Here is a 25,610-nt window from a genome sequence, read left to right on the forward strand (position 1 = left end):
TGGCCCAGCACCAACCCTCTAATAGGATGCGCTGAGAAGGGCATTGCATCATTCCTATGGGTCTCTTACCAGGGATATATAACCTCCAGAAGACAAACCCAAGCAGAGGAACAATCTGCAAAACACCTGACCAGTATTCTTAAAAGTGGTAATTAAGGTCATGAAAGAAAAGGAAGGACCAAGGAATTGTCACAGCCAGAGAACTCTAAGAAATAATTAGCAACAAACACAACTGAATTAGATCTTGGATCAGAAAAATGACATTAGTGAAAAAACTGGTGAAATTCAAGTAAAGTCTACAGTTAGTCAAGAGAATTGTACCACTTTAATTTCTGCTCTTGAACAATAAATATACTACAGTTAGGAAAGATGTTAACATTAAAGGAATACTATTTTTGTACCTTTTCTTTAAGTCTAAAATTATTTTAAAGTAAAAAGGTTTTTTTCTTAATCCCCCAAAAACTTTATTTCTGACTGTGCTTTTAAAAAGGAAAAGTATAATAGACATGGAGCAAATTAATTCTGCCAGCTTAGGGGGAAATATAAACTTTTAGAGTATCTTATTTCCACAGGGAATCTGGAAACTCAGCAACAGACACCTGCTGATAGATACTACTCCTGTCCTTTCAAAGAGAAAGCTCCATATGATTTTACTTTTATGAGTCTTTAAAACTTGCACTTTATCAATTATTTTAAAACTTAATTTCTCAAAAAAACCCCACAATTTATCATTGGGGATTATGTAGAAAATATATATTCCCTGAATGACTTTTAGAAGCTTTATAAGACAGACACACACATGAACAGAAGATCCCTGTAATTCCATCAAAGCTATAGTCTGACTCTTGATTAGATTTAAGTAGGGCTTTATCAAGATAGAGTAAATTATCTATAAGTTAAAATATTTTACAATATGCTTCTATGAGCAGGAGAAATGGTAATTACCTGCCAGGTCGTTGCTAAAGTAATCACATACAATACAATTATTTTGAAACCAAATCAATCTTAGTAACCAAAATAATTATTTTTTGGATGGAAATCTCATCAAAGGAAGGAGAAAGAGTACAAAAGTTATAAGGAAAAAGCTTACTTAATAATTCAACAGGTAAATTAATAGAAAACTAATCATGTTACTTTGACAATACAAAGGATGGTAATACTTTCAAGTTTATCATGCATTCTTACTTGAAATATACCTGCTATAGGTCTAGAACAGATCATTTCAGCAAATATCACAATTTATTTTTAAAAAATTTCTAATGTGGATATTTGAATAAAGAAGATGTTAGTTTGTTTAAATTGTTAAGTATAAACTTCAAAATGCACACAAATCAGAATTTCTTCAGGAAAAAGCAAAGATAACAAAACAGACTAGAATTACCTTGATGTAACTATATTGTTTTAAATTGTAAGTAGATTAAAACTACACTCTGAAACATTATCATTTTGGTAAATTTATTAAATAAGCTTAGAATTGATTAGCCAGAATGAGTGCCATGCAAAGGCTTGAAAGCAGCTATTAAGATAAACCCAAGGCACTGAAATAAGCACAGATTTATCAACAGCCCAGCGTGAAAGTGCCAAAGATTGCTTCTAATAGTCTAATAAGAAAAGTGAGTAAGATTTCACTGAAAATTTCTGTACCTGTCTTTGTTTGTTAAACCCAGAGTCACACGGCTTTAAAGAAGGAATAAAACAGAATGAAGGACACGAGCTTAAGTAAAACATCAAACAGGCACATAAAATAAACATAGGCAGCACGCCTGTCATTCCTCAGACTTTCCGTAACTTTAAACACACCACCCTCTGCGGCAGCACAAAGCAAGGAACGCTCACACGCGCGCGCACACACACACACACACACACACAGTAGTTTAATGGCATTAACATGGGCTTGGTAACTTTACAATTGTACTCTCAAAATTCATAGTCTTCCCATTAAACGAATGACTCATAGGCCATACATTCAACAAGAAAACTGGGTAAATAAAACTTGCTCTGAAAAGTCAGCATTCCTACCACATACCAACGTAAAATTGATATTTAAATATTCTGATTTTAAAACACTACAACTGAAGTTAACCAATTTAATAATAAGACTTAAGCACTTGGAATTCACATGATCACTTCATAAAATGAAATATTATCTAGCCACACTATACTTAATGCTCAGAAATACACTTTTCAAACTCGGGTTTTGTTTCATTGGGCATTTGGCACATGACAGATGCACTAAAACACCATTTGAAAAGAAAGGCCTTAACAGCCTTACAGCTTTATGCTGTAAGGCGAAAAATATCTGCATACCATGATTAACATAATTATTTTAGTGATGTAGATTTTTAAAAACTCGCATTCAAAGCAGATGCCACTGCTGTTACTTACTTTTCTGTACCCATTAGGTTGGTGGCAAAAAATGTTAAGTAGTTAAAATAATCTACAGATGACTGACAATATTGATTCAAAGTTAATTTCCAACATTGTTTTAATAAAGGACAGGGCTTTGCTAGCCTAATGTCAGATGTTCTCCTTCTGACCTACTCAATATCTGCAATACCTAATGGAAACCTTTCTTTCTAATTTACCTACCAGCCTTATAAATAGGATTTTCAGAAAGTTACTATGTATCTATCTATATATCTGTGAAGACTTGAAAAAAACATCAAAAAGGAGTCCTAATGAAATTACAGCTTAGTTTAAGATACCCCAAACACAAAAGAAAGCTATTGTTAACCTAGCTGGAAAATATAACTTATTCTTCAAATTACATGAGAAATAATAATGAGGTCAAAGTTGACAGATGAGGCTTAACCTACATTTTAAGGGCAATCTTAAAAAAACAAAAGTACTAAAAACTGCAATAAATGTGATTTTTTATTTTTTTAACTTCTAATTGTACTCTAGTATCTCAGTGATCTCATTACTGCAGTATATTTCTGTGGAAATCTCTATCAATTCTGTGGCAGTTTACTAATTGCTTAGGGAAAAACGTTTTCTTGAGTTTAAGTCTGGCACAAAGACTTTCAAGCCCAAAGTGAATACAATTTTCCACTATATTATTAAAGTAAAAATAAGTTGAATACTTTTCCATACGAGACAGAATAATAAAAACGTACTTCTAATATACTTTAGAAAGTGTGAATGACCCTGAGAAAAGCCACTGAGAGGTGGCAGCGAGTACCTGTCCGGATCCTACACTCTAAACAAAACCTAAAACAAGCCCATTCCTTACCCAAGGCATCTTTAACTTTCTCGTCCAATTCTGCTCCTGAACAATGAGAGACAGCTTGATTTGGACATACATTTGTTCAAAAACAGGTTAAAAGTTCTAAGCCAGTGGTGGAAATAAAAATTATCTACAGTAGAGCCCCATCTTTTTTTACTTTTTTTTTTTTCTTTTTACTTACTTAGTTACTCTGCCAATTGGATCCGGTTTAATGAAAACCAAGACCTTTATTTTTAATACCTTTATTAATTCAGTAATTTTCATTGATCTCTAACAGCACACTGGAATTAAGGATACTGTCATTAACACTGTCTTTGCACTTCTGAAGTTCTTCACAATGACACTGGGTATTAATTCTTTTCATGTCTTTTTTTAAATTAATTTTTTTATTTTTTTAAAAGATTTTATTTATTTATTTGCCAGACAGAGAGCACAAGCAGGGGGAGCAGCAGGCAGAGGGAGAAGCAGACTCCCCGCTGAGCAGGGAGCCTGATGTGGGACTCTAGGACCCTGAAATCATGACCTGAGCCGAAGGCAGACGCTTATCTGACTGAGCCACCCAGGCATCCCAATTTTTCATGCCTTTTCAAAGTGGTATGTAAGTGATCTAAATACAGCTGCCTAAAGGTATCAAGTAAACCCTGAGGCACAGAAGCCTGAGAAAGAATGATTTGGGAGCCCGGATAATTCCCTTGGCAGCCTTTGAACCCCCAAGCTCGATATGGACAGGAGTTTCATCAGTTTTGTTTACTGTGATATCCTACTAGGATGGTGCCTGGTAGACACTCAGTAAATTTGTTGTGCCAGTGAGTGATCACACAGGCACCTGGAGAACTCAGTGCTAAATAATTTAAGAAAGGATAAGAAGGAAAGAAATGCTGATTCGTTCCTGCTTTTGAAGGACTGCTTTTCAGTGAAAAATAGTTTCCACCATGAGCAGCAGACCTTAAATAAAAGCTGACTCCAGTACTCCTAAGAGCAACTCTGAAGGACCATAACAAAATGCCGCTGAGGCGCCCTGGCCTGAGACAAGTCCTCCCCATGGGGTCCTCCCCTTCATGGTCACAGAATGCTCGGACGCCACTACTTCTAGTGGGACCTGGACTGAAAGAATTCCCTGGAAAGCTGTCAACATTTTAAAGTATTTGGAGCATTCAAATAACCTAGAAATCCTTCTCAATTCTAAGAAAACAAGCCAACTGACACCTTTTGGGCCAGAGAAGCCTCAACAGATAAAAGGCTGAGTTAATCTACACTGACTAGTGTATTTGTACACTACTCCTACCAATGAGACAGAGGAAATTTTTTTTTTTTTTTAATTTTATTTATTTATTCATGAGAGACAGAGAGAGAGAGAGAGAGAGGCAGAGGGAGAAGCAGGCTCCCAAGGAGCAGGGAGCCCGATGCGGGACTCGATCCCGGGACCCTGGGATCATGACCTGAGCCGAAGGCAGACGCTTAACCATCTGAGCCACCCAGGCGCCCGAGACAGAGGTAATTTAACATGAAACAGTTTTGGTTTCTGAGTCTTCAAAGCTCCATGAAATCTGGCCTTTGGTGTAGTAATAATAATAATAATAGAGTCCTTAAAGTGTCCTAAGGCTGAGTAGTCCTTACATCAGACCTATGTGGTAGGTCTGCTTTTTCCAGATGAAGTTGAGTATCCAAGAGGTTAAGTAATTTGTCCAAGGCAAAGAGCTAACCACCAGGGTCTATTTGACTTAAGATCAAATACCTGGCTAAGCCACACTTAGTATTAACAGGAGCAAAGAAGGCAGCATCGTCTGAGGAATGGGCTGCGACATGGGCATGTGGATTCCAGTCCCACATCTGGCACTCCCCTCCTGTGAACCGCAGGCAAGTCTCACAGACCCAGTCCTGAATGATATTCTGTACTGTGGAGCTAAATGAGGCCACGGGTCCTAGTGTTCCTGAGGATCCTTAAGAGGGAAGGCAAGTCCAGGGTGGGGGCCACACTTGTGCTTTTACTGGTTTTATGAACTAGAGTTCTGATTAATATTTCATTTCTGAAAGAAACTTCTCTGCTTTGAAAGTTTGAAAACTACTGGTCCTTTCTAGCTCTAATCTTCTGGGAAACATATCTTGGGTCCAATGTTAATTTTCTTCCCCAGTTTTAGAAGATCTGGCATATATTTTCTATAATATAAAATTATTTTTTTAAGTTAGCACAGAGTCTTGTATTTCACATCTTCACTTCTGTGAAACACTTGGACATATCTATAACTTATCTGGTAAGTCCTTGGCTGGCCTTCACAAGCTATAATCATTACAATGTTCCTTAATGTGAGAAAAACCAATTGTTTCATTAGGATCTACTTTATAAAGGTTTATCAGAATTCCTTGTGGTAAAAAAAGATGGGACCATTTATGTTGAAAATAACAGCTGGTTAACTCTTTATGGTCTTGCTCTATTGGCAGTGTTGTTATTTTTACTCATTACTGGGTCTGTAATGACTAGACAATTTATCCAAAAGCATTTGTGTGGTTCCTGACTTACCTATAAGCAGCTCTTGTCCTCAACTGTTGCATACAGGAGGACAGTTGAATAAGCAGATGGACTCAACCCATAGTCCTGTTATCTCAGAAATATGAAACTTTCTACTACAGGACTGTAAAGCCGTATGAGCCACAAAGGGCTAAATAATTTTTATATTAACTACTTCTATGTTGGTTCACCCAAAAAGATCCTGGACAATGTTCCCATGTACAGGTACTTCACATTTCCACCACTGCTTTTGATTTGGCTTTGAACTAAGTTGTCTATTTTTACTAGTCTTCTACCAAACAAATTTTACATGCTATTGTCATTGTTAATTTCTTAAAAGCAAAGAAAGCTTGGTAAGCACTTATTATTCATTAAGCCAATCACAAAACTATCTTTTAATATTAAAAGAAGAGCAAATAGTATGGTTATTTTACTAAACAAAGGCACTAATATATGCAGAGCACCTTTACTCTTTGTTACTGGGTTTCTAAACACATCACAAGAATTACATTATTTCCCCTTCCCCAAAAACTCGTTTTAAATTCGCTTAATGCTCCTTCGCTGGTCCCTGAAAGAAACTACAGATATCTTTTAATTACAAGTGTTTGTTCACATACTCAAGCATAGGAATAGCTACTATTTTAGCATGTCTGTGTCGTTAAGACCATCAAATTCTTCACAGTCTCTGCTTTTCATCAAAAGTTTGCTAAGGAATTTTAGCTTAGAGAATTACATTACATGCATGAATGTATGTATGAAGGGTTCTCTGACTAAACTAAAAGTCATTCTTGCATATCATGGCAATGATCCACGCATTAAAGATTCGCCCAACACCCAAACAGAATTATTATGGTTTATTGTGTCTATTATTCCTGGATAATTGGAGTCACTCAAACACTTCAGCTGAAATGTTATATGACTTAAAAAGAATCATCAACTCCTCAATGAAAACACCAAAATGGTTCTCCCTCTCTCTTACTAACATTAACTCAAAGAAAATTAAAGCTAAAAAACTACTGCCTACCCAAATGCATGTTTTAAGTTAAAAGTTACAGATAAGCTCAGGATGTAATATTTCCCCCACAGTAATTCTAACCGTCATGCCACACTTCAGCAGAACTCTAGATTAAACTGATCATGTCCACGTGGGCATAACATTCTGTAAATAAATCAACAGAAGTTAAAATATAAATTGGATTCCTAAATTCCACATTGAGTAAATGAACATTTTAAGGCTCACCACATTAAACATATTTATTAAACACAAAGTCCTGAATAATAAATATACGAAGTGATTTCCTATACAATTTTTTTTTAAGAAACCCACTTTAAGGTGTTGGCCCAAAAAGGTTTAAATAATTCCCTTTACATAATGAACTACCTCTGTTTATCTTGAAATTTTATTTTAATAAAAATACAGAAGAAAAATAGTACTACATTCACACTAAGGTTTCATAAACTGTGGACACCCAGATTAAGAATGAGTCACTACAGATGCATTTTGGTCTATACCATCTAGCTTATAATGTCCTTTTGTGGTCTCAAGGGTGATTCTGGATACTTTCAAAAGTATCCCACATGTGCAGTACCAACTGTAGGCTTAAGAAAAATAATCAAAGGTGAAAATATTGCTCAACACTAAGGAACAAATACCACCAACTGACTGCTCCTGATGGCTGCTAGAAAAATCCCGTCCTTCTTGGACAATAAAAAAAGAGCCCATCCCATATCATTGAAAAAGGGGAAAAACAGGAGGAAATAAAGGGTAAAGTTAAACATTAGCTTTTAAATTAATCCGTGAACTACAAGGATTAGTATCAGCTACTCTACACTAGCGGCCATCACAACACAGATGCAGTTAGGGGACTGCTGTCACCACAACTAAGACACTTGTTACTGCTGCAGAAGCGATGACAGGCTCGTGTTCCCACCACAAGACTACTCCGTTACCCGCAAGGAGTCTGTGGGTGAAGGAAGCCCCTCAGCAGCATCCTCCTTGATAACCTCCTAACAACACAAAACAAGAGTGTGGGTGAAAGGTGAGTGGGGCCAAACTAAGATGATGAATGAACACGATGCTAACATGATCAGAGACAACACTGAAACCTGGACATGAAAAGAGTTTCCCTTAGTGACATTTAAATTTGAAATAACAGTTTAAGTTCTATAGCTTTGACCTTCTAATTTATAAAAATATATTAACAGGAAATTTATTTTTTAAATTGTTAAACTAAGCTGACCATCAGGAACACGTAATATTTTACAATGTATTTTGTTTCGGATTAGATTCAATCATACATTTGAGTAATTCCCTTATCCTATTTAATTTCTGCCGTTAGATTAAAATGCTCTTCCAATATATCCTCGAATTTTTATACCATAGGGCTAACACATATATATATTTTTTATATATATATACACACACACACACACAGATACCATGTATGTATGTTTTTGTAAAAAGATATTAGAAATTAGCAGATGTAAAGGTTTAGTTTTTAAAGTTTTGGTAACAGACACTGCACTATAAGCCAGAAACTCTCGTTGTAAACAACTCAACATTTATTCACTGAGGCCACTAGTCATTTTCCTTCCATAGACATTCATCAGAAATGAAAACAAAACACATTTTATGTTAGTAATAGCTTATGTGTCTTAAAACTATTTATAAAATAAGTTGCATTCTTTTGCTACAGGAAGAAAATAACCAAACTTCTACTGCTGTCTATGTGTCTTATTAGATTAATACTTTAGTTACCCTTTTTTATACTTACTAGGCCATTGCTCTGATCTCTGGGCAAATTCGTTTTTACTGATGGACGTGAGATGAGGTGTTGGGAGCCGCCAGGGTAATACCTTGGCGTGTAAAGGTAGGGGGCAAAGAATGGCTATGGAAAAAACACGTAACAAAAGAAGGGGATAAACAATTACACAAATCAAAATGTGATGAGATTTATCAAATGAAACTAACCAATAAAATACAACTCCAAATTTTTAATAATGCAAGTGACAAAACAAAAGAAAAAGAGCCTTACTCATAGTCTGTAAGATATCAAACCCAAATTTAAGACCCAGTATTTAAATTTTCAGATTGTTGATTTAATATAAGGTTTTTTAAGCAACTAAAGTTTTACACCTTACAATGTGACAAGAGTTTCTCCTTAACATTTTTATGGGCTTACCATGTACCAGTTCCTAAGTGATTTATAAATATTAACTCACAATCTCTTAAAAAAAAAAAAAGGCAGAATGGACTCTTAATAGAATACTATTCTTTACAAAAAAAGATTAGCCTTAAGCAAGACCAAAAAAAGTCTCAATATATATGAGAACACCCCAGTATGGATTCCAGGAATATTTTTACTCTAAGTTCCTAGAGCTTACTTTATATCCTATACCCTAGAGTGTATCTCCTAAATAAGATGTATTTTTTTTTCATGGGGAATCCATTGTTTAGCGAGATTTATAACTACAGCATTTATTTGTAGCCAACATCACATAAACAGGAGATATCAGATTATATGGGCTAAACATAAAGATTAAAACTCATTAAGCTTCATTACACTGAAATAACATCTTCCCCTACCTTTTTACTGCTGCCATTTAAGAAAATTATTCCCCTTTTAACTTTCAGACTAAAAACCTCAAATAACTAGAACAAAAAATAGACCTAAAAACGTGAGAAAATTTTAAGTGTTTTTAAAATGATAAAATGCCATTAAAGCATCACATCAGCCTATATGGTATGGTAAATTAAAAAAATAAATAAATTTCTTGGTTTCAAAACCTCAACTGTCATCTACTGATCAATGAGCCATTTTATGTTAAATTATAGCAGATTTTAAGACTGCTAAATAAAACCCTGCATTTCAACACTGTCTACCACACAGTTAAATTTTACAAGAATGGAATACATTATAAAATGCTATTGTTCCACCTTTTTCTCCTTGTCTGAGTAAAAGAGTAGAATAACATTCATACGACCTCTATGAATAGTGCCCCTAATTACAGTTGAGCTTGAACAACACAGGGGTTAGGAGTGCTGACACCGCCCCCCCATCGTGTAGTTGAAAATCTGTCAAAATAACTTTTGACTTCCCCAAAACTTAACTACTAATAGCCTACTGGCGACTGGAAGCCTTACTGAAAACATAAACATTCTGAATGCACATATTTTGTAGGTTATATGTACTATCTGCTGTATTCTTACAATAAAGTAAGCTAGATCTAGAACAGAAAATATTAAGAAAATCATAAGGAAGAGAAAACACACAGTACTGTACTGTATTTATTTTAAAAAATGCTGTGTATAAGTGGACCCACAGAGCTCAAACCTGTGTTGTTCAAGGGTCAACTGTACTTACATGGCCAACATTTTTCAAAACCTGAAAATTTAATTTAAATTCTGGAATTCCTTCATTGCCACATTTATTCTAAACTTTGCTTTCTTCCTAGCTCACAGGGTATTTACTTAGGCATGCAGTTGGCTTCTGTGACCACTAGCCCCTACATTTTCCTCAAATTAGACTAAAGAGGGAGAAAACATAAATAAGAAACTGTAATGGACCTTAGTGTACAGTTCCAGAAAGTATAATACTAGGGCTCATGCTCCATTACCCTGTAGAAAATATTAATACTTAAGAACAGTAGGATGGGTGTAGCTCAGGCCACTAAAGTTGATAAGGTCTGTATACCACCGATCATTGTACTTTCATCTTTTTCAGTAGAAAGATCATATTTATACTAAGTAAACAATTATGCATGACTGCAGATAACTTGAAATATAACTCTAGAAATGGGCTACAGTGCTATTATTTGGCAATAACGTCTAAATCCTACAAGCAGTATCTTCTATCATAATCTCACATTTAAAAGCTGTAACACATACTAAATATAGGTTTACTGAATACTGTGGAAATTTAAGTTTTGAGTTAAATCATTGTTCTAAATGCCAATATAATTATGCAAAATATAACAAACGGAACATTTGTTTATGAACAAATAGAGAAACAGCTCCCTTTGTAGCATAGGATAGTCGCTGATGACCCTGTGGAATTCACTTTCTTATAAAAGCAAAACACATCTCTGACATTCAAGACTCAATTGAGATCTAGAACCCATTAAAGTTAAAAATTCTTTTGATTTAAAAAAAATCATACATTTTAAATTCAAACTTAACATTTTTCCTATTTTAAAGCTAACATGCAGTTTCAAAACAATAACAGAATCCATAGCAGAAAACTTCTGATATTTCCCCCAAACAAATTCTTAGAATGAAAGATTCCTAGCACTTTCTTACTCTGTTGTAGAACGGATGCTGAGGTCCTGTCATCCCACTGTAATAGCTGCTATGAGGCTGTGGTGACACGACCCCACCTCCAAATGGTCCATTGAAGGAAGTGGAAGAAGAACAGACAGATGGAGGCTGACTGTAGCCTGACGGTGGTCTCGGTGGAGCTTCGTGTAAAGGCAGTGGAGGATACGCAAGTCCTCCGATATTAATCTGGTCTCTCGCAGCACGAACATCTAAAAGATTAAATGGTACCCCAGAAGGCAAATTAGTCTAGCTATCACTTCCTCCTTTAGTTATCAGATAGAAACATGTTTTTTTTCACTCTTGCCAAGGATTCCAACTGACTTAAAGGAGACAGGAAATCCTGACTCATAAAATCTCGTCCACAGACATTCTAGTGAGAAAATCCAACTACTTTGCATAAAAGCTTTTGTCACCATTTGAAAAGTCACCAACATCTGGATTCTTCTCTTCAGTTACCAGAACAATAATTTTTTCTCTGACTTTCTAAGGTATTTGTGCTATTCTAACAATGGTTATGATCCATAAAGTGTTACCATTAATAATTCACAGTGGTCTAATAATACAATGATTACTAAACAGTGGGTTTGCAAACTATATGATTTATCCTTCTCTGAAAAAAACAATTCCATAGCCACAAACTCACACTTTGATATCAGCCTTCTAACTGGTACCCAAAAAAGAATGTCGTGGTTTTAAGCTCGCTCTTCCTAACTCCCAGAAAACTCAACAGTGGGTCAGCAGTGCCACACAAAAGATACCGTGTTTCAGTAAAGGTTTTGTGTGTGTGTGTGTGTGTGTGTGTGTGTGTGTGTCTACGGCGATGCTTCAAGAATAAATGAAATTATTCCAAAGCTTTACTGTCACTGTCCTTAAGTTCCAGTCCACAAATTTAAGTTAAAATTTAGAAAGCAATATAAAGATATGTTTGCCCCTTTGGACAGAGACCCCTATTAAGATTAGTCACAGAAAAATTACAATGGACTGACATCTTAAAGTGGTGACTATATCTTAAAAGGAATCTGATTCCAAAGAAGTCAGGTGTGTGGGTCAAGAAACATTATAATAAAGTGGTTTAACAAGTAACATTTTCTTAATAGTCTCTAAAGGAAGTCAAGATTCCTAATCCTCAATTTCATTAATTGTCCTGTGTAGTGCTTGGTTCAGTATTTCCTGGGTTTTCACGGAGCAAGACAAACTTAATATAGCTAAGTTAGAAATGGGAAACATTCTGAAGACTTCAGATAAGACAAATTAAATTTACTACTAATACTTACCTGCAATAATTTCCCGTAGCTTGGGGTCTAGGTTTACAGTGCACGGCAAAAAGGTTTTTACATCTCGAGCCACAAGAACTGGGGTCCTTGAAGACAAAAACACTTCAAAGTTTCTTATATCTCCATCTATTTCAAGCAGTGGCTCAACATCTTTAGTTGTTGGAATATTCTTTGATATTCTTTAAACAAGAAACAAATGAAAAAGGTCATTAATGTCACTATTAGAAAGGAAAATTCTATATGTACCTTAAAATTTATTTATAAAAATAAGTAACATATTATACATCTTTTTTTATTAATGTACATCTTATATATACTTTATTAATTATACATCTTGTTCTCATTAAAAATGTTAAGGAAAAAAAATTGGTACACTACAAAATTACTAAGATAACAAGTGTGAGGTCAGAATTATAATGCCTTTGACCAAAGGCAGGACTGGAGCTAGGAAACAGGAAGGAGAGTAGCGTATTCCAGGCACTTCACATGTTGGCGAGGACCTCTCAGGGAAAATTAAATGAGTTATCATTTTACACTCGAGGAGAGTGAGCCTCAGACAAATAAGGCGTCCTGCCTAAAGACACACAACTGCACAAGAGAAGCTGACTGGCTCCAAACTCCATGCTTATCATGAGATACCATGGTTCTTGCCTTTGCAAAGAAGAGAATAAACAATCATTTTTATTTTTTTTAACAATAATTTTTAAATAAATTACATAAACTAGAAAAAAGTTAGCACAGGTTTTTCCTTTTTCAAAAAAGGTTATATTCTCTATTTCTTCACTGCTCAGACCCAATCCTGGGCTGCTAGCCAAATATTAAAAGCCATCTGAGGGAAAATCCAGAGAACAAAATTAGCAAACAAGAAAAGAATAGTGTGCTGGTGAGAAGATAAGGACAGCAATTTTGTCTTCATGAATTTCAGGGAGTCCCTCTTACGGACTCACTCACATATGTACAAAACGGAAAAGCCGTCCGAAATGGGATTACTTCTTAATAAACTAGAATGACATTCAAACTGATTATTAATATAGTTTAAATGATATGAAAAACTTGGAGAACAGTTACAAAGAATCATTTGCCAAAGTGGCCAAAATTTTAGAGCTTAAATAGTTAAAAAGGTAGTTCATCTGTTTCAGAAGTTTAACATAAAATACTAAGAAGAGAAGCTAGAAAGATTTAGATAAAAACACACAGCTGACAAGTCACATGAAACAAATTAACTGAATTTTAATGCCAGCTCTGCTTAAACTTGAATGTGAACAGTGTTCTCAATATGATGAACAATACTTCTGTTCACAAGCCAACAGTCTACTGCTGCTTTCCAGACTGAAGTCTCGATTCTAACATTTTGAGCTCAATACATTAAGCTCTTCTACTGAAAGAGATATTTATGTAAATGATAATCTTTTGGCAGTGGGCCACTAAAATCATATGTGTCTTTATTTTTCAGATATTTTCCCAAAGGTTAGTATTTAAAGAATTTAAGTAACTTCACTTTTCAATTAAGACTGAATTTAAATTTCTAGTATTACAAATCATGTGAATTAAAGTTGCCAGCAGTTAAATGGTCCACAGAAAGCATTATAAAACCTCAGGCATCAATGAGCTCTTAGTAGGTTTAAATGCAATTTCTTTCTATGCTACCAATCTAGCAGTACTTGTTAATGCCAACATCAATGTAAGTTAAAAGCATTTTGATTATAAATGACAGTGGTTTATAGAAAGTCCATATTAATTCCTTGGCAGAAATTACATAAGCCATTCAAATCACTTCCATTCAAAATGAGGGCTTAAATTACAGGGAAAAAAACTTCCTATTTTAAATCAAAATATAAACAGATTCGAAAAGCATAATTTATGAAGAAGGCATTACTTAACATACTTTATCTAAAAGTAGCCACCTAATAATGTCATTATTTAATCACTGGAGGTTAAAGATAAATTTTCTTTAAAAATTTAAACAGGGAAAACTCTTAACTGCCTCAGAATTTTTTACCTTAAAACCAATTTAACCCCTCATAGACCCAAATACTTGCTATCACAGTGAATGCCCATTTGTTAAATAATGTTCTATGCATTCTGGAAAGAGATGGAACATACAGACAGAAAACAGCTACTCTGCACTGTAGCCAATGGGTGAGGAACAAAAGATGAAGTGCACATCTGTGGAAACACAACCAAACACCCTCAACACCTTCGGAGCTAACTATGCTCTCTTGTTCTGTCTTGACCCAATTAATGCCTACTTATCCTTCATCTCAGCCCAACTCCCCCTCTTCAAGGAAGTCTTCCCCAAGAGCAGGCCCTCATAGCACATACGCTTTCTTGCATACCACATATCACTACTGGATAATTATTTTATTAATGTCTACTCCCCCTCTAGACGAGAAGTTTCCTTAAAGCTGGGAACAAGTTTGGTTTTGTTCACTATTGTATCTCCAGTGCCTTGTGAGTATTGTCACATTACTTTTGCTTAATAAATATTTGTAGAGTGAATACACACAAAAAATGCACTGTTCCCAAAGAACCCTATTCTTTTACAATAATTTTCGCTTTCATTACCCTTTCTGATATTGAAAAAAAAATTATGCTTGGAAAAGTGTAGGTTGATCCACTTTCAGTTAATTTTTGTACATGGTGTGAGATAGGGGTCCAACCTCATTCTTTCACATGTGGAAATCTAGTTGGCCCAGCACCATTTGTGGAAGAGACTATTCTTTCCCCCATGAAATGGACTTGGCACCCTTCTCAAAGCTCAACTGTCCAGAGATGTATGAGTTAATTTCTGAACTCTCAATTCGATTCCATTGGTCTATATACCTATCCTTAGCCCAGTGCCTCATTGTTTTAATTACTGTAGTTTTGTAATAAGTTTTGAAATTGAGAAACAGTAGCCCTCCAACTTTATTCTTCTTTTTAAAGATTGTTTTTGCTATTTGGGATCCCTCACAATTTCATATGAATCTGAAGATCAGGTTTCTATTTCTGGGGAAAAAAAAAAAAAAAAAAAAGGCTATTGGAATTTTGGTAGGGATTGCACTGAATCTGTAGATCACTTTGGGTAGTACTGACATCTTAATATTTACTCTTCCTGTCGATGAACATGAGATATATTTTCATTTACTTAGATTTTTTTTTTAGATCTTCTTTAATTTAGCAATTTATAGTTTTCAATGTACAAGTCTTTAACCTAATTGGTCAAATTTATTCCTGGGCATTTTATTCTTTTAAATGCTATAGTAAATAGAATTGCTTTCTTAATTTCCTTTCAGATTGTTCACTGCGGGGGTATAGAAACACAACTTATTTTTGTGTTGATCTGTAGCCTGCAACTTTGCTGAATTTATCAGCTCTAGCAGCTTTCTTGTGGATTCCTTGGGATTTTCTGTATACAGGATCATGTCATTTGCGATGGGAGATAGTTTTATTTCTTCCTTTCCAACTGGGATCCTTTTACTTCTGCTTCTTGTCGAACTGCACTCACTAGAACTTCCAGTAGAATAGTGAACAGCAGTGGTGAAAGTGGGTGTCTTAGTCAACTCGGGCTGCTATAACAAAACACCAAAGACTGCATAGCTTAAACAACATTTACTTCTCACAGTTTGTGGAGTCTGGAAGTCTAAGATCAGAGTGACAGCTCAGACAGGTTCTGATGAGAACCCTCTCCCTGGTTTGCAGCTAGCTCTCTGGTCCTTCTCATAAGGATACTAATCCCATCCTAAGGACTCTACCCTAATGACCTCATCTGAACCTACTTACGTCCCAAAGTCCCCATCTCTGATACGATCACATAGAGGAGAAAGGCTTCAGCGTATGAATTTTGGAGGGATACATGTAGTCCATAGAGCAGGAATCCTTGTCATGTTCTGTCTTAGTGGGGAAACTTGCAGTGTTTCACCATTGAGAATGAAGTTAGCTGTGGGTCTTTTACAAATGCCCTTTTTCATGTTGAATAAGTTCCCATGTATTCTCAGTTTTCTGAGTGTTTTTATCATGAAAGGATGCTGGATTTTGTCAAAGGGCTTTTCTGCACTGAGTATTCTCTTGCAATCCTTTTTATTTCTGTATGATTGGTGGTAATGTCTCCACTTTCTTTTATTCTTTGTCAGTCTAATAAAAGGTTTGCCAAACTTGTTGATCTTTTTCAAAGAAACAACGTGTGGTTTTGTCAGTTCTCACTACTGTTATTCTATTCTCTATTTATCTCAGCTTTAATCTTTATGATTTCATTCCTTCTGCGAGCTTTGAAATTTTTAAAATTTAGTTTTTTCCTAGTTCCTCAAGGTCTAAAGTTAGGATATTTAGGTCTTTATAATCCAATATATATATTGGATTTATAGCTATACATTTCCCACTGAGCACTGCCTTTGCTGCATCCCTTAAATTTTAATCACCCCTACAATTCTTATAAAAGTACCTTGATAACAATTCGTGAATCACCTTCATATTATGTTGGAAAGGCCATTAGCCTAGGGAGTCAGAAAAATAGACATTTTCCTTAGCAATAGCTAAAGTAAAGTTATAACGTAGTAAGAGCTAAAACTGCCCACATGCAGAAGGCTGTGTTGAGTGTACAACAACACTCAATGGAGCAAAGAACTTGTTAGAAGTGAAAACAAAGAGACATCCCCATGCAGTGGTCAGAGCTGACTCTCAAGACAACAGTGCACAGTGTCAAGTGTTCTCAGTAACACTACTTTCCAAAGCTTACAAAAGTAATCTTGCATTTTAAAGGCATCCTATTCAGTAACTAAACTAGGAAACAACAAAGCATTTGTATATGTGGCAGAGTGAATACATAATCACGCCAAACCTTCAGGTTTGTTTCTGGTTTCAAGTATTTAATGTGTTTGATTTATGTGCTTAAGGATGGTCCAATTAGGGTTATATAATACAAACCATAAAAGTACTTGTCTGTTTCCAAATAAACCATTGGCAAAGCTAAACAATGTATTCTTTTCCCAGAGAGCTTATTCTACATGTAAAAAAAATTATTTCCCTCTGAATGTGTATATATCCAAGAAGATCTATATTTCCTACTTGGTCAAAACACTAGGACCAAAGATTACTTTTTTACACTGGAGGAAACATGTAGTAATGTAATAAAAAAATGTTTTAAATGCTCAATACACGAACTCAGTAGACTATCATTAAGACCACAATTTGCCTATCAGCAGCTGGGTTTCAGCTAGACCTCACAAGGGCAGCAGAAGATATGACTTTGGAGGCAGAGATACCCCTACATCCAGGACCTCACGTGACACGGCTCCCCCTTTTTCCAGTTATGTTCACATTTCTGAATTATAAGTCAGTGCTGCGGGCCATGTCTTGTTCATATGTTTCAGTTGTTCTTGCTTCTGGCTTTGAGCATGAAAAATAAACTAGGACTAGAAATAATAGGAAAATTTTATGACCATAAAAATCTCCTTCTTGGGATTAAGAGTACACTTATTGTGACGAGCACTGAGTAATGTAGAGAGGTGTTGCATCACTATATTGTACACCTGAAACTAATATAATATTGTACATTAATTATACTGGAATTTAAAAAATTTTTTATACATTTTTAAAAGCATTGAATTATTTTGACACAGAAGCATTTACACTCGAAAAGAAATGCAGCTTAATAATCTCTAGTGATGATTCAATTCAATCCAGTAATGAACAACAGTGTGTTCAACTGCTGAGAAAACTTAGTATACCAAAGTCTGGGGTAAAAAAATCTCCCTTTGCAGCTTCTATATAAATTTATTACATATTTACATGTTAGATGCTTTCCATTAAAGGCAGTCATTTCTAGGAATACAATACCTACACTGCCACTTGAAATGCAACTTGGATGGATCCTGAGAGCATAGAACAGAGGCAATGGCTTTCCTTAAATCCAGATTTGACCATCTAAGTCAGAACAAGGCTGTAATATTTGACAATTAAAATTAAAAAAAAAAATTAAAAGCAATGAGGGGTGCCTGGGTGGCTCAGTCAGTTAAGTGTCTGCCTTCGGCTCAGGTCATGATCTCAGGGCCCTGGGATCGAGCCCCCAGGGCAGGCTTCTTACCCAGTCCCTGCTCAGTGGGGAGTCTGCTTGTCCCTCCTCCTCTGCACCCCCTCCCCACCCCGCTCGTGCATGCATGAGCTCTCTCAAATAAATAAAATCTTTTAAAAAAATAAAAACAAAGGCTGGGTCACTTGTTAACTGTCACTGGGTCAATTACCTCTCTTTGATTCCAGTTTCCTTATTTCAGAGGGCTGAAGCAGATCTCTCAGATCCTGTCCATAGCCCTGTAGATGCTTCCCACATACCCTGCCATGTGGGAGATGCTCTTTCAAAGTAATGAAGGAAAGCACTCCTTCCACATCTGAGCTCCCTTGGTCTTTGGTGTAAAAATGACACCGGAAGCATAACTTCACTTGGCTTTAAGGTTGCAATTTTGGTAACTACAGGGGTTAGAAAGGATCAACAGACAGGAAGGGTAAGATATGAAAGACCAAAGAGGTATCTGCCTAGGTTCACCTACACTACTGATAAGGCACTGCCTTCATTCATGCGTGTTGTGGAAAATGTTCTGAGGAATGCATCCCTTTTCTTACATACAGTCCAATAGGAAAAATATATTTGAAGGTTATAAAGAGTTGAGAAGAAAATTTTAAAAGAACTAGCATTTGTAGCCTACGGCCTGCCATTCTCTAAGCCAGGTGTTTGATCTAGTTTTCTATCTCCTAACATTCCAGGAGATACCATTTCAATTTTTAAAATGAGAAAACTGAGGCTCGGAGATAAGCACCCAGCCTGACATTACCTCAGATGTAGGTGGCCCAGCTGGAACCTATCTGGCCTGATTCAAAAGCCTGTGCCTTGTTCCCTCCACCGGTTCAAACTGGATGCCACAGACATGGTTCAAAGTTCTTAATTAATGATTTACATATTTTTAACTACTTAAAATATAATAAAATAGAACGCTGTTACATATTAAATTTTAACACACTCAAGAAGACCAACATATAAGCCTCTTGTACCAGGTCATCTTGGCTTTTTGTTTTAATTTTTTGTGGACTTCGAATTAAAGTTTCTCCTCCATCTTCATGTGTATATTTAAATTCTTTCATTTTTTTAATCCAATTTTTCTGTTCATAAAATTAGGCAAGCAAGTGCACTACTCCACCCTATGTGCCTGAGTGCAGAGTGTAATAAACAGAAAATCACAATGTTAATTCACAACATGACCCAGGACCTTGTCAGAGAAGCAGCACCCAACAAACACTTCAACCAATTATAAGAAATGTGAGCAACTGTAAGATAATGCTGGTGATTGACCTATGAAGCCAAATTAATTGAAAACATCCTGCCACTACAAAGCAGGTTAAAAAAATTGGTAACATTTGTATCTACTTAGGATTTAGAATTTTCTTTTTTTTCTTCTAATTTTATTTACTTGAGAGAGAGAGAGCGCACACACACAAGCAGGGGGAGGGGCAGAGGGAGCGGAAAAAGCAGGCTCCCAGCTCCATCCCAGGACCCTGAGATCATGACCTGAGCCGAAGGCAGACGCTTAACCACTGATCCACCCAGGCTCCCCAGGATTTACAATAGTCTTAATATTACCAAAACTAAGTAGGGAAACAAAGAGATGTTTAAACCAATGTAAGATTGCAAGGATCGTCCACATGTTTCAATTTTAATATTCTGCAGCACAGCTCATTTTTCTTACTAACTAAATTTATTAGGTAAGTTATAATTTGAATCAATTAATTTATATTCATTCTGCTTTATTTACTGGGATTATGCATAAGATTTGATTTGCAAAAAGGTTTCCACTAAGGGGAAAAAGCCTAAAAAACAATGTACTAAAGCACGATGCCTACCCAGTTGCTACCACGCAAGAGATCAGATAATAACAACTCAGACAGTAAGATAATAGTTTCAAGGTAAAGTTATGAGAGAAGACTGCAGTAAAGAGGCTAAGAGAGGTAAAATAATTCACAACTGACTCAATATGAAAATAGTATCTATCATAAAGACTATTGTTTTATATCGAGTTTGTACTATGATGTATTAAAAAATATTCTGATGAAAGTAAATGAGATCCACGTTTCAAGGCTGTTGGAGGTACTAATAGTATTGTGAGGTGCTACCAAGCAGTAAGAGATATTCATGTTATTGTTTCATTTTAGAAATTTAAAAAATTGTTCCATTAACCATATAGAAGAAGCAAATGTTTTGCAATAAAACTCTGAAAAGCAGGTGTAGAGAATGGAGGCTCTGAAATCAAAGTCTGCCTATGAATATGTCTCAGATTAAAGGAAAACCTTTATTAGACAAGCTGTTTTGAAGACTGTCTATTAAGTATAGAACCCAAGATCTAACAATGATTAGAATTTATATTTTTTCATCCAAATACAAATTTTTAAGTAGATCAATTTTAAACACTCCTCTTTTTCATGTCCACCCTTTCCCCAAAAGCTAATTTAAAAGTATTTTAGCAGGAAAAGGCACTATTTAAACTTAATAAAAAGACTATGCCATTATGATCAGATAACCATTCATTTGCCTATGATCATGATTCTCAGTGCTTATGGATGTCCTGTGAAGCCATTAAAAAAAAGGAAATTAAACTTTAAAATTTAAAATATTCATATTTAAACTCAGTGTTCTCCTCGTTTTTCTGCTATGGAAAGGGAAAAGCAAAATGCATTAGATCTTATTTCGTGGCTGAACACGCTAATCATAATGTCTCTGGTGAAATACTCCCATCTTGTGGACTTCTCCGGTATTGCTAACAGAAGCCGCTTGTAGCTTGGCTTTACAGCAGCATCTCCCCTTATCTTAGTGTTTCAATTACGTAGCATTCTTGTTTTTTATTCTCATATTTCGAGGAGTCTTAAAAATATTTTGATTTGAAATTCTGAAATCATGAACTTCTGTTGAAGAAAATAATTTCAGGCAAAAAACCTGATCTCTGAAAGTCTCTCTATATAGAATCTACATATAGAGAGAACATACATGTATGTGTGTGTACACATATATATATACTCTAAATATATATAAATATTTATAGTTTGGTGGAAAATTTGAATTCTTCAATAATCAGAATGGTTTTTTTTAAATATAAACGTGCATAATACTCTTACTGTATTATAAAATAAACTGTAAACCTTCATCGGTAATATTTTTTGTTTCACATATTAAAACATATAGAGAAATTAATTTTTCTACTTCTGTGTTTTCAAATAACCTTAACTAATATGCTTCAATTTTTCATGTTGGAATTAGAAACACACAACTTTGGAATATTTAAAATTCTTTATTCTACATTATCATAAAATTACTGGACATGGCATCATGAGTTTAAATGAGAAAATACTTTAAAAATCAATTTTATCCTATTTAAAGCAAAAGAAAAGTTATTGAAAAGCTACCTAAAAAAAATTACAGCCACTTAGTGCATATAAAAATGATATAAAGTTAAACAGACGGACCAGCTGTTTAAGTGCCAAATATCACAACTGATTTTAAGCATTCCCTACAAAACCTACTGCAGTTACCAGACACAATTAGAACTGAATAAAGCACTTACTTGGGGTTTTACATAAGTTGGTAAGAAGTTTGCATTTTTTTAATAGAAAAGATATTCAATCCTCTGGAAAAAATTCTATCTGACCATTGATACATAATAACATTCCCATTGACTATAATATCTAATTCTAAATATTTATTTGAAAAATGAATAGAATATATCTGGAAATAATAAAATTAGTATAGTTATGTATTTCTAATGTCTCAGACCTACTGCCCCACTGTGTCGTGACAGACCATCTCTCCTGGCTTCCAGAAATAGGCCTGGGGAACGTCCAACAGTTACAGCTGTGTGATCTTAGGTAACTGCCACTCTGCCTCCCAGACTTAATATTAAATAAAATAATCTATGTAAAGTGCTTAATCCAATGTATAACATATATTGAAGGCTCAACTAATACTAACTAGTATTTTATTAGCATGTACCCAGGACATAACAGACTCTATAAATATTTGCTTGATGAATGAACCCAATGAAAATGTTTAGCATGACAAAAATGGAGTCCAGCTCATTTATAAGGTCTTTTTATTTTATTTTTTTTTAAGATTTTATTTATTTATTTGACAGAGAGAGACACAGCGAGAGACGGAACACAAGCAGGGGGAGTGGGAGAGGGAGAAGCAGGCTTCCCGCAGAGCAGGGAGCCCGATGCGGGGGGCTCAATCCCAGAACCCTGGGATCATGATCTGAGCCGAAGGCAGATGCTTAGCGCCTGAGCCACCCAGGCGCCCCTATAAGGCCTTTTTAAACAATACTGTCAACTGCCTGTAAGTAGGACCTGAAGTGGGAGGGACCTGTCTAAAAGTGTGCCAATATCAAAAATTGACAAGGCAAGAAACAGCAAATGTTGGAGAGGTTGTGGAGAAAGGGGAACCCTCTTACACTGTTGGTGGGAATGCAAGTTCATACAGCCACTTTGGAAAACAGTGTGGAGGTGCCTCAAAAAATTAAAAATAGAGCTACCCTATGACCCAGCAATTGCACTATTGTATTTACCCCAAAGACACAGATGTAGTGAAAAGAAGGGCCATATGCACCCCATTGTTCATAGCAGCAATGTCCACAATAGCCAAACTATGGAAAGAGACAAGATGCCCTTCAACAGACGAAGGGATAAAGAAGATGTGGTCCACATATACAATGGAATATTACTCAGCCATCAGAAAGGATGAATACCCAACTTTTACATCAACATGGATGGGACTGGAGGAGATTATGCTAAGTGAAATAAGTCAGCAGAGAAAGTCAATTATCATATGGTTTCACTTATTTGTGGAACATAAGGAATAGCATGGAGGACATTAGGAGAGGGAAGGGAAAAATGAAGGGGGGAAATCGGAGGGAGAGATGAACCATGAGAGACTATGGACTCTGAGAAACAAACTGAGGGTTTTAGAGGGGAGGGGGGTGGGGGGATGGGTTAGCCTGGTGATGGGTATTAAGGAGGGCACGTACTGCATGGAGCACTGGGTGTTATATGCAAACAATGAATCGTGGATCACTACATCAAAAACTAATGATGTAATGTATGGTGACTAACATAACAAAACAAAAAATAAAAGTGTGCCAATACGAAGCAATTCCAAACCACGGCATTCATAAAAGGATTACAAATGCAAGAAACCTTAGAAATGTGGCTGAACTCAGAGTTCAGGGAAATGTCTATGAAAACTTTGCTTCGATTTTAGTATCACCCAACAAAAGGTGAAAACTAGTAGGTGTTAACTGAAATGGTAATCACCATTCAATTGTGTGTACTGAGAACTTACTAAATGCCTGACCCAGGGATATACTGGTATAAAAACAAGGAAACATTTTACCCACATTTAGAACCAAAGAACAAGTATCTGTATGAATAGTATTCTCAAGATAAAATGTGGCTTCTCATTCACCACCCTCCCCCAATCCATGCTTTCCTCAATCTGAATGTCATCATATTTCTTTAGTTTCAGAAATAATCACTACTGCCTACTCTATACCAAAAATATCTAGAAGCGAGGAATTCAGCAAGGTTTAAGGAAGTTACAGTCCATGGAGTTAACAGTCTAGTTCAGGAAACAAATATTAAAGAAAGAGCAATGAGAATATTTAAAGAAGGGTAACTATGATAAGCACCATGAAGGAAAATACCAGCATACAATGAATACATCTAGTAAAATCTTGGAGAATGGGGTATGCCTGGTCACAAAACGCTTCTTGAGGTTGTGGTATTTAAGATGTGAATGAGGTGGCGGGGGCAGGATGGGGGCCACAGAGAAGTGCAGGTGGAAAGGTGAAAAGAGGGAGAAAAAGAAAAAAAAAAAAAAAAAAGCAAGAGGGAGCAGGCATGAGAATGGGCTGCAGAGCCAGGCTAGGACTGTTTAGAACTCCAGGTAAACCTGATTCCTCTATATCAAATTTTGACCAATTATTTCTCTTTATCCTTAGAGCCCAAGTTGACATACAACAGCCATCATTTCCATCTTATAGTACTCATAAATCAAATTCAGTATTACTCTACAAGCAACCCATTAGTTGCTCTCTACACCTATCAGTTAATGCAATGGAAACCACCTTTCATTCACTCTCAACCAGGGGTTTAAATGTGAGGATTAGGGGACAAGCCATGCAGCTGGCAAGTCTAAGTGAAAGGCGGCTATTTAAAAATGATTCAAAAAGTAGCCTTCTAAATCCAACATTTTACTAGAAAATAAAGAATAAAATGACCTTAAGAAACAAACTATTACAACAGGAAAATATACACATGGAAATTAGTCATTCTGGAGATGTTTAGAATAACTAGTTTTCTTCGGTACACTGCAACAAGACTATAGAGGATATTGTTCATTTCTTAGCTTTTTCACATTCATCTCTATGACCCATTCTCGATCACTCATTTCATCTTTACTGTGGGATCCCCACCTACTTTCTGCACAACTTTTCATTTACCCTGATTTTTCCAAGATTATCCCTTTACCAGCACAGGATTCTCAAAATATGCTCCCTTATGTCAACAGAATTCCCTAACTCCGGCCAAGTTACACTGATGCAACCAAATACTAGGCACCTTAGAGCATATAGGGTATGGACACAATTTTTTCAAGACCTTGCAGTAGATATCCTTTTTACTCAGGATAAAAAGCCAAAACCCTTACAATTATCCTCCATGTCCCATACTCCCCTGACCTCCCTGACCTCATCGCCTACCTCCTCCCCTTTACTGAGTCCTCTAGCCACATCAAATCCCTTGTTGTTGCTATTACTGGTACATTCCAGGTACTCTCTGGTCTTAGGACCTTTGTCCATACCGTTCCCTCTGCCTAGACATCTGCTTGGCTAATTCTCTCATTTCCTTTAAGTCTTTGCTCAACTTTTCCCTTCTCAACGAGAACTACCCTGAATACAGTATTTATAGTATATGTATTAAGGGAAAGTGTGTTTTGGGAAAAAAGATGGAAACAATAATCATATATAAGACAGTGATTTAATAAATGTTGAATGGTGACAACACCAACACATACTGAGAAGTCACATCATATCAAAAAGACAGAATTTTCATTAAGATTCTAAACTACATATAAAAGGCACCAAAACAACATGCATGAAACAGTATTTGGCATAAGTATTTCTATCTAAATTAGGAGAAATATCCTTAGTACAAAGGCTGTACTTTGTACTACAAAGGAGATGAGACAACTTCTTCACAAATCTAAACTAACTAGTCCAGCTT

The 25,610-nt window shown here is 35.8% G+C and overlaps 1 protein-coding gene across 9 annotated transcripts in view; it reads right to left on the bottom strand.

The window, feature by feature from the left end:
* LOC118007296 (kinase D-interacting substrate of 220 kDa) overlaps positions 1 to 25,610 on the bottom strand; it is a 102,086-nt gene that overhangs the window by 14,454 nt on the left and 62,022 nt on the right. For 3 of the 9 annotated variants that reach the window (XM_035000315.1, XM_035000308.1, XM_035000307.1), the window contains exons 23-28: positions 12,324 to 12,502; positions 11,032 to 11,258; positions 8,507 to 8,620; positions 7,683 to 7,739; positions 3,233 to 3,268; positions 1,645 to 1,677 (exon numbers count right to left, since the gene is read on the bottom strand). In XM_035000315.1, coding sequence (XP_034856206.1) covers positions 1,645 to 1,677; positions 3,233 to 3,268; positions 7,683 to 7,739; positions 8,507 to 8,620; positions 11,032 to 11,258; positions 12,324 to 12,502 — 646 coding nt within the window. The remainder of the gene's footprint in view (positions 1 to 1,644; positions 1,678 to 3,232; positions 3,269 to 7,682; positions 7,740 to 8,506; positions 8,621 to 11,031; positions 11,259 to 12,323; positions 12,503 to 25,610) is intronic. The other 6 variants (XM_035000312.1, XM_035000311.1, XM_035000314.1 and 3 more) reach the window with 4 other exon arrangements.

Source organism: Mirounga leonina, unplaced genomic scaffold, assembly GCF_011800145.1.
Source record: "Mirounga leonina isolate KUSES-001 unplaced genomic scaffold, KU_Mleo_1.0 Mir_117, whole genome shotgun sequence".
NCBI lineage: Eukaryota > Metazoa > Chordata > Mammalia > Carnivora > Phocidae > Mirounga > Mirounga leonina.